At 53.7% G+C, this 9,668-nt stretch overlaps 1 protein-coding gene across 3 annotated transcripts; it reads right to left on the bottom strand.

Annotated features, from left to right (window-relative positions):
• Window positions 1-1,976: 1,976 nt before the first annotated feature.
• CMTM3 (CKLF like MARVEL transmembrane domain containing 3) lies at window positions 1,977-9,389 on the bottom strand. Of its 3 annotated transcripts, XM_011380412.1 has the most exons (5): window positions 9,107-9,389; window positions 5,932-6,087; window positions 4,782-4,877; window positions 4,290-4,410; window positions 1,977-3,169 (listed from the first exon to the last, which is right to left on the bottom strand). In XM_011380412.1, exons 1-5 carry the CDS (start codon window positions 9,251-9,253, stop codon window positions 3,141-3,143), a joined length of 549 nt encoding a protein of 182 aa, XP_011378714.1. In that variant the 5' UTR covers window positions 9,254-9,389; the 3' UTR covers window positions 1,977-3,140. The 3 variants fall into 3 exon arrangements, with proteins under 3 accessions (XP_011378714.1, XP_023379236.1, XP_023379237.1); XM_023523468.1 differs by lacking the exon at window positions 4,290-4,410; XM_023523469.1 differs by lacking the exons at window positions 4,290-4,410; window positions 5,932-6,087.
• Between the last annotated feature and the right edge of the window lie 279 nt (window positions 9,390-9,668).

Raw genomic sequence — 9,668 nt, 5'->3', positions numbered from 1 at the left:
AGATTGTGTCCTTTTAATATTGCTTTCAGCAATGCTAGTTTTGAGGTTGGCCATTTTCCCTTTAAATTTCATATGTCGTTTAAAAAAGAAAACAAAACCACCCCTGGCTGTTCCTATCTCCTCTCTGCTGCTTTCTCCCCCACATCTTGTTTCTGCTTATTTAAACAGTCTGAGAGTAAGAGTATATTTCTGTGAAATAATTCTTAATCAGTATAACTGCATTTGGCATTTCTTAACCACTTGTTCAGTTTGGAGAGCCACTGCTCACCTCAGACAGTAAAAGGAAAGTGGTTCCATAAAAAAGGAACAGAACAGAACATCCCTGGTGCTCTGACTTCTATTCTCTGGGTCTAAAACAGTGAAAAGGCCCATTGTCGTGGGCTGTTGAACCCTAGGGTGTTCTCTGGCTTGCTGTCTTCCAGGAGCTTTGCTGCCTGCGTCCTGGAAGACGGGGGGGGGGGCGGCTTCCCTAGTCCCAGGCTCACTTTCTGCTTGTTCTCAGGTTCCACTCAGATCTCAAGATTGGGTCATGGACGCCCTGGGTAGGCTGGGGGCCCTTTTTTTTTGTTTTAGGCCTGAACAAAATAGATTTCCTGCTGTGAGGAGTTTGATGAAATTAAGACACAGATAACACTCTTATCTGCTCCTTTTGCTTTCTGACCCCTGTGGGATACGAGTTCTGTCTAGTCAAGAAAAACCTTGAGGAAACTAGCTGAGCCATTGCAAAATGAAGGAATGGATTTATTGAAACATAAAATTGTAGCTTTCTTTGTCCTTTTTGAGGGTCAGAATATGTAATTATTTTCTAACAAAGGAAGTCAAGTCAGGTGGCTCTAATATGATTACCGATTGGTACTTGGTCCAGTGGTACTTTTGGGGGGCAATGTTAATTTCATAACGATTACACTTTGCTTCGTAAAATTTTGACAGTTTAGTAGACACAGCTGTGGGGTATTCTGAGGTCATACCTATTTGGTAAACTGGTTTATGGTGTCGGCCAGTCAGAGCTCCTACCCTGGCTTCTCAAACTGACATGGGTGCTCTGGTGTGGGCATCACCAGCTCTGACTGGCTTAGGTTTGACGATCCATTTGGAGTGATTTGGCAAACAAAGCCTCACAATGCCCTCAATTTTCCCCCTATTTCTTTTAAAGGACCAATTTTTCATGGTACTTGTCTTGATTGTTTTCATAGTGTTCAAATCTGTATTTTTGTATGTAGAGGGAAATAATTTTCTCAACACTAATCACTAATATTGTATTAAATTGTCATGAAGGAGTTGTTTAATAAATGGATATGTAAAAAGGGTACTGTCTTTCTCTGCTCTGACTCACCTCCTACCCCTTTGAAAGTTGTGGACCCAGTTCCTGAGACAGGCCTGTTAGGTTGAGGTTTAGCGCAGCCACCGTCCATGGCGTAGGTGTCGACAGGCAGCTCTGCTGGCTTGGCTGGTAAGGTGGAGCACCCACCATATGCCCCTCAGCTCCTGCACATCCAACTTTCATACGTATTTTCAGAACGTGTGTCAAAGTTGGGGCAGGCCTTGTCTCTTCCCATTGGCCTGAGCTGAAACACTGACCCAAGCTCTCCCTCTGAGGCCCCTGAGGTAACCAGTTTCCAACCATGATAGCTCTGGCATCCACAGTCCAGGGTCTGGCTGCCTGAAAGGTGCTGTGGCACGTTATCCGGATATGTCAGAGGGCTCTGGGCCTCCTACAAGGGGCTGTGGGGACCTGGGCAAGTTACCGAACCTTCTGTCAGTTCCCCGGACTGTAAAACAGGGCTGTGTGAGGAGTAAATAAGCACAGGTGCGAGACGCTTAGTGGGGTGCCTGGCATGGAAGTGCATGTGCACTGCTGCCGCAGCATGGAGCTGTCAGGATTCATACCACATATGTGACCAGTCTACGCTGAAGCATGAAACCAACAGCATTGCTCTGGGTGGTGTAAGGTTTTACTCAAACACACACACTCCAAGTAGGTAGTCAGTTTGGTTTAATCCATTATGGCTATTTTCAGGGTAGGAGATTCACATGCAAAAGAATAAAAGTTACAAATGCCCCAAAAGGGGTCCAGATCTCTGGCTCATTCATAAGGCCTCTTGGGTCACAGGAAATGCTATTTAAGAAGCAGCTTTTATATAAAAAAAACTTATATAAAGTTAAAAAATCCCACTGCAGATATATACAGCATAGGTCCCCAGGTGAACACAGAAGGCACGTTTCACCTCTCAACGAGGTGGTCAGGAGACCTGCTCTGGTGTCTAGAAGCACATTGTCCTGAGCTCCCAGGAGCCTGCTGCCTGCCAGTGGGCCCCCAGGGACACAGGGTGTGGCTGGGCCTGCCCAGCTACCTAGGATGCGGGCACTGCTATTGCATCTTTTGGTACCCTCAATCTGTTGGATGTGGTAAGCTAGTCTACGAACTTTTCTTTGAAAGTCTTAGACCCTGAATAGTCATGTCACCTGAAGAAGATATGCTCTCCAAGGATGTGAGGTGTCAGATATGGGCACCAAGACCCACTCTCTCCTAGATGATAGGGCAAAGGTCAGTTTTCTCTCTGCTTCAAGAATGAAAAGGGAACTGGTGCTCCTTGAACCAAAGAATCTTGGAAGGATCATTCTCGACAAAGTGCCTGGCATGAGCAGGGGCACCAAAGCAGACAAAAGCCACTGGGGCGTGGCGGGTTGGCACTTGGCCCCATGGTGGTTTCTGTCTTACTTGTCTGTTGTCCTGTGTCCTGTCCCACTGCCCCCCACCGCCAGCATGAAATGCTTCCTGCAATGGGGGTCACAAGGCTGTATGTGCTTTGTCCTTTTGTGCTTATTTTTGGCAGAGAGGTTACTGGGCTTTAAGGTCTGTGGGACAGAGAGGAGAAGGAGTAGCAAAATATTCACGATGCCCTCCCATGCAGAGTGGTTAGATATGCTAAGCCAAGGGGCGCCGTCTAGTATGCTGGGCTTGGAAATGTCACCATGGGGCTATGAGGAGGCCCACTCCACCAGCAACTCCTGCTGCTGCTTGAGAAGTCACAACCTCCATCCCAACACACCCAGTCCCCTGGCCACACGCTCCGGCCAGCGGATCTGAAGTATAGGAGTGAAGGCCCGCGTGGCTCAGGTTGCCAGGGCAGGGCAGGCCTTCAATCGGAGTCTGAGTCAGAATTCTCTTCTGAAAGGAAAACAAAGATGAGATTCAGCAGGAGTTTCCTGGCCAGTGGTACCTGGGAACAGTCTCTGGAGAGGCACAGCCAGGCTACTGGCTGGATCCTGGACACCAGTCCCTTCCCGCAACTGACCGTGCCATTGGTGGGTGGGGCCTGCTTGGCACGAGGGCCTGTGATCCTCCACAGGTAACTGCTATTACCTGCAGGGTGCAGTCAAATGAAGGTGGGAGCCCAGATGCCCTTTCCTCTGGGGTTCCAGGTCCCCCCAAGTCTCCCTGAGTTGGTCTCACCTGGCAGCCTCAGGGCTATACATCTGCACTCTTAACTCTACCCCACAATTTAGGACAATGAGGGGACAGGTATTTTCTTGCCCAAGAAACTCAAATATATTGGAAAATCAGGAAGCCTCTTTTTGGCCATTTTATAGTTTCCATTCCCCCTGCCCCAACCCTTATTTTATCTTGTGATCAGAAATATGGTATGGCTGTGTTGTCACAGATGGAAAAACCAGCCATCCAACTTGCAGCTCTTTTTTTTTTTTTTTTTAATCAGGTAATAGCACAACAGCCATTCTGAGCTGAAGCATGGCTGAGGGGGCAGGGGTGGGCAGAACGTGTTACAGCCTCATGGATATAAAAGCAGAACAAGCCTGAGCTTGCCTGGGTTCGCCTGTGTGCTGCGGGTAAGGATGAGAGCTTGGTTTCCTGACCCTTAAGCCACAGGCAGGCGAGACTGCAGGGAGGCTGTCGCAGGGCAGGTGGCCACTCTGCAGCCCAGTGGACAGTGCCCGGGAGTGAAAGCAGAGTGACTGGCTGCACTGGGAGCTTGCTGGGAATGGCTTCACTGAGGAGGAGGTACCAGGCACGCCCTTAGCTTGCCCTTCCTGGAAAAGCTGAGGCTATGGGGACCCCAGTGCTTCTCTGAGGGGACCGACTTTATGATTAGTGCCACATGAAGGGATGTGATAACCAAGTTGTGAAAACACTTCTTGTCCATGGAGAGGAAATGCTCCTACTTTAGCCTCAAACCAGCCAAGTGTCCCTAGGGGAGAGCAGGGCCCCTGCCCCAATCATCCCAAGTGATCAGTCAGGTTCCTGGGTGGAAACCCGCAGGATGACCACCCACCTTCCGCCTTGTTGGCTGTGGTCTCATCTGTGGAGTCCCCTTGTTTGAGGAATTTGGCCACATCGTTAAAGATCAGGTAGAAGTCAATTGCAAACACAATGGTGGCAAAGAAGCCAAACACCTGTGGGATACAGGGGACAGGGTGGATGGGACGCATCATCAGGAGCTGGGGGTCCCTGGCCCAGGAGCCTGAGAAGAGGCCACCTTAGCCTCATCACCTGTTTTTATCTACTCAGATAAACAGCTTGGATTGGCAGGCACAGGCCTCTCCCACTAATGACAAATAGGAAAATGAACTGAGAACTTGTTCTGCAAATACCCTTTCAAAGCTTGGGGCAGAGCAGATCTCCAATAAGGGGGTTTTGGAATCACTGAGATCCACATGAAAGCCCAAGAGGCCTAAGCAGGGACAGATCGTAGCCCAGAGGCTAAGTGGGTGTCCTGAGATGCATCGCTGGGCACCCCCATCCCAGGGGTAAGGCAGCTACTCACCCCAGCTGCTTTGGAAGCCCCGTCTGAGTATTTGGCGACAGCTGTGATGGAGATGGCAAAGTAGATGAGGGCAGCTGTGACACAGCGTAGGAAATCCTGGGGAGAGAGGGATATGGCCACACTGACTTGAACTTCCTGGAGTGGGGCACAGAAGGGCGCGGGGTGGCAGAAACAGGGCTGGAATCCCACTATTCCCAGAGGAGGACGTGCCTGGCAGCCTGGACACAGGACTGGCCCCCGGGTCCAGCGTCCATGGTGTGCCCTTCTCCCTGCCCCACTCCTGCCCCTGCTCAGGTGCCTGCCGCAGGCTGCCAGCAGCTGAGACTGTCCTGTCCCTGGTCCGGCTGTACAGCTGCCCTCTGCCCAGTGGACGACATCAGGGTATGGACCAGGCTGCAGCTCACCCTGTGGCTTGGCCCAGATGCAGACTGCCCCATCATCAGGAGGGAGACTGCCCCATCATCGGGTGGGAGAAGTTGGAAACCTTGTCACCTGCTCCCTTCTGGTTCTCCAATGGGGAGATCTGGCCCTGGGCCTCGCTTTGCCACATACTTTTGGCAGATCCCTTTATGTATTATGGTTTCTGCTCACTTGTCCCTAAAATGAGGACACAGAGGATATAGCCCATCAGGCAAAATGCTGGATATGAAGTCAAGAGACCAGGGTCAAATGCAACCTTTGCTGTCCCTTCTCTCCAACCCATTTCATACAGCAAAAAGTCTGAGGTGGGGTTCTGGGCCCTCCCAGATGATAAAACGACTTGCCAGAGGGCTGGGGTCTGGGTAAGCCCTCCAAGTCCTCAATTAACCTGCCCTGCCCAAGTGGAAATGGCTTGAATCCTGCGGCTGAAGCTCATTCCGGCAGGCTCAGCTGGGAGCACCACTGCCACCTGGTGGGAAGGAGCAAGGATGCTGTCTGGAGTTCCCTGTTTCACAGAGGGACACAGGAGTCCCTGGAGGTGGGGCAACCTGATCTAGGTGACTTAGCTGCTGAGAGGTGGGGTCCGGATCATCTGAAGACAAGTCTACCTGCCTGGCTCCAGCAAATAGCAAACAGCCCCTCCAGCACACTGAAGAAAGGGCGAAGGCTGAAATGCACAACTCCCTGTGACGGCCAGCCAACCCCTTCCTCCTGGGGCCCCAGCCCTCACCATCATGGGCCAGCACAAGCCCTGCCACTTGTCATTCAGCTGCATGGCATCAGCAAAGAGGAAGAAGAGGGCCAGCAGGAACTCCAGCAGGGGTGCTGTGAGGAAGGCGGATGCTGAAGATGCCACATAGCAGACAAAGGTGATAAATGAGAGACCCTGGGGGATAGGGAGAAGAAGTCAGAGCCTTTGCACTTGCCCAGTACCCCTCTTGGCAGCCCTGCTGTCAGGAATAGAGGAGGATCCAGTATAAGAAGCAACCTGCCCTCATTTCTGCAGCTGCCAGGATTAGAACCCAGTCACGGGGCCTAGGCCCACACTCTTGCTGCTCCCAGTGCTTCTGGGCATGGCCCTGGGTCCTAACCCCATGCCAGCTCCCTGCCAGGACCCAGTCAGGAAGCCTCAGCCTCCCATGTGTGTCCTGCACGCCAGGAGGCCACCCTCTGTGGTTGCTCGTCTCCCCCTCGCACCAGCAGGCTCTTAGCAGAACCCACCCAACTCAGATGGTGCCCCACAGGGGCTAATCAAACCGGAGCAGTCGCAAAGGCAGCCCACTAAGCAGGAACCAGATTTAAAAAATCACTCCCAACACAAGATTTTTGCTTTTCACTGAATGTAAATTTTACCTGAAAAATAAATCTTAAATTTTAGTTAAGATATACATGCTGAAGTGTTTAGAGATGAAATGTACTGATGTCTGCAATATATTCTAAATACATCAAAAAATAAAATGGATTGACAGATGGAGTATGTCTGGTAAATATAGCAATGTGTTTACTATCTAGGTGGTGGAATATAGGTGTTAACAGTATAACTCTTTAGGCTTTTTAACATATTTGCAAATGTTCATAATAAGAAACATCCAAGAGAAAGGTGTTGACAGTGACACCTCAGGGCCTGCTGATCTTTGGGCAAGCTGCACCGAGGAACTGTTAAGAATCAAAATGTTTTCTGCAGCCCTGTCAACACACTGTGGGTGGAAACTGATGCTGGTGGATGCTGAGGGCCCCAGTTAGTTCCGCAGACTGTGCAGTGCAGGTCAGGCCAAAGAGATGGGGCTGTTCACTGGGCCAGTGCCCACTGAGGCTTGTAGGATCTCCTGGGATCCTCACAACCACACACTCACATGCCAGGTGCTGCTCACAGCCCACTTTACAGATGAGAATACCGAAGTTAAGTGATTGCTCAGTGTTATACAGCTAATAAGCCAACAAGATTTGAACCCAGAGCTGGCTGACCCCATAATATAGTTTTTAAGCAACCCTGCCCGTGGGTGCTGGCTTTTATCTGCCCTGGTTTCTGTCACTGTGGTTGGGTTTGAATATGTCCATGGCTGAGTAGTCTGGAGTGGGGCCCAGGGGGCCTGTAGGGACACCCAGATGCCCCAGAGGAAGCACTGTGGCTGCTTCAGACAAATGAGTTGCAGAGATCCGAGAGAGTTCCCAGGACACCCACATCTGCCCTGAACATGGCAGTGAGGGTAGCTGAGCCCAACTAGAAGAGATGAGAAACTTAGGCACAGAGGCAGCTGAGGGGCTGCCATGGGCCTTGACCTGGCCTGTCCATAGCTCTTGCTGTACTTCCTTGTGTCCCTCTGCTTTCTGAACTTCACTCCACAAAACCTGATTCTGGAGATCTCTTGATTCCTGTTTCTGAATTCTCTGATTCCTAGTAGCTACATCCTCCCCCTTTCTGTCCATGCCAACTCCCACACTATCTTAGGCCTGGGGGCAGACAGGAGGTGACCGGCGAGGCGGGGGGAGGCGAGAGTGACTTGAAGTGGTTCCCCTTGTATCTTCAGTGCCCACTGCTCATCTTCCTTCCTCCCCACTCCTCATCCTCCTAGATGGAGATTCCTGATACCCAGCTATGTCCCAGGCCTCCTCTCTACCTTGACCTATGAGGCAGGCCTGACTGGGATGGGGTTGGGAGTCTCCTCAGTGGACAGTGATTTCAAAGCTTTTCTCCAAAAGTAGCTCCCACCAATCTCTGGGGTGGCCAACCAGGAGGTGACACCCTGGAGTGAGGGCTGTGGGTCCTGGGTCCTGGTGCCTCACTTGGGAGTTGGGCAGGTGCTGGGCTGGTGACCTCTGGGCTGACCCTAAGCAAAGAAGAGGTGATAGGACCACCTCCTGTCACCTGCCTTGATTAGTACAAAGGAGAGTTTGGAGCAGAATCTTCCTTCCTCTGACCCCTGCCCTTCCTCTGACCCCCATCACAAAGGAGAGGTTAGGGTACAATCCTCCTTTCTCCTTTCTATCCTCCTGTGTTCGCTGTCACCTGGCCCTCACCTGATCCACCTGTCAAATCCCCTTGATGCTGGGGCCTCGGCTTTCCTGTCAGCAAAGTGGGAGTAAACAGACGGGCTGTCAAGTTGCTGGGGATCTAAGCAATAAATTCCCCTTCCCCCCGCATCCCTTCCACGTTTTGCCTGGCCTCTTCGTCCCCTTCCCTCAATGGAGGCCCAGCACCAACACCCACCCCACCCACACGTGGACAATGAAGGAGTTTTCGGAGTGTCCCGAGGACAAAGGACTAGACTGGCAGAGGTAGGGGGTGGGAAGGAGGAAGAAGCTCAGTGGGGGCGGGGCGGCAGGATCCCGCCGAGGGAGGGGAGGTGGATGAGGTCACGCCGCTGGTCTCCCGAGCCCGCCCCTCTGCCTGCGCGCCCCCCACAGGGCTACTCGGGCCTCACCCAATCCCCGGGGTCCCCTTCCCACTCTCTCTTGTCCCTCTCCCAGCTGGCTGGACTCCACTCTAGCCTCCGCCCAGCAGCTCGAGGCCCGGCCGACGCTTCCTGCGCCCAGGAAAGCGGGCCAGGGCGCCCCGACCCAGGAGTCGTGCGTGAAGGGCCGAGCGGGCTGAATCCTTCCGGGGACCAGAGAGGGGTGGAGGCGCCCGAAGTCACACAGCGCCTGGCTGAGCTTTCAGCGGCCCGGGCGCCGCGTCGCAGGACCCCTCCCCAGACTCCCCAACGGCAGGTTAAAGACCCAAGAAGGCCCGGGTTCGGGCCCCGCCTCGCCCCTGACTTGGAGCGCTGAACTTCAGCGAGTCTGTCCGAAATGTGGGCAAGCGTGCTCCATTTAGCGGGGCTCCGAGAGGGGTCGGCCGAACCCATTCGGACAGCGGCACCCGCCCAGCCGAGGGGTCCGGCCGGTGCGGGCCGCGCCGCACTCACCGACTCCGCCAGCAGGAGGCGGCCTTTGAGGGAGCAGAGGAAGGCGCGCGCCGGCAGCAGGGCGCGGAGCCGCGGGGCCGGCGCGCCGGGCGGGGAGCGGCCGACGGGCTCCGGGTCCGCGTCGGGGTCTGGGTCAGGGGGCCACATGGCGGCGGCGGCACGGACAAGGCTCGGCCTCGCTCCCGCTCCTCCAGCACCCAGGAGGGAAGCGGAAACCCAGGCTGTGCGGAAGGAGAGAAAGGCCAGGCGAGTTCGGCTCAGGGGCGCATCCCCTCGCCGCCCCGCCCCGTCACCGCCCCGCCTCCCCTTCTTCCCCTCTTCCCCTCTTCCCCCTCCCTTCCTCCTTCCCTCTCTCCTCTTCCTCCTTTCCTCCCATCGGACCCCGGCTGCCTGGGCTACTTGGGCTCGGAGTCTCCTCAGACCCCCTCTTATTTTCCTCTCACCCGTGTCCTGGCGGCTCGACACTTTTTGCCACCACTGAACACCCCGTCGGAGCTCCCACCCATCTCTCCTTGCCCGGAAGGGTTGTCTACACTCGCTGGCTTCCGTCTAGCTTCGTGCC

This window comes from Pteropus vampyrus, unplaced genomic scaffold, assembly GCF_000151845.1.
Source record: "Pteropus vampyrus isolate Shadow unplaced genomic scaffold, Pvam_2.0 Scaffold394, whole genome shotgun sequence".
NCBI classification, from domain to species: domain Eukaryota; kingdom Metazoa; phylum Chordata; class Mammalia; order Chiroptera; family Pteropodidae; genus Pteropus; species Pteropus vampyrus.
The sequence above is the reverse complement of the archived record's forward strand: the minus strand, read 5'-3'. Positions and strand labels throughout refer to the sequence as shown.

What these genes read in the sequence shown, in the direction of transcription:
- CMTM3 (XM_023523468.1), bottom strand. Translation starts at nt 9,253, where the DNA reads ATGTGGCCCCCTGACCCAGACCCCGACGCGGACCCGGAGCCCGTCGGC. An exon ending in GCCTCCTGCTGGCGGAGTCG is followed by an intron (nt 6,088 to 9,106) that starts GTGAGTGCGGCG and finishes CCTATCCCCCAG; the next exon opens with GGTCTCTCATTTATCACCTT. An exon ending in GCTTGTGCTGGCCCATGATG is followed by an intron (nt 4,878 to 5,931) that starts GTGAGGGCTGGG and finishes CTCTCTCCCCAG; the next exon opens with GATTTCCTACGCTGTGTCAC.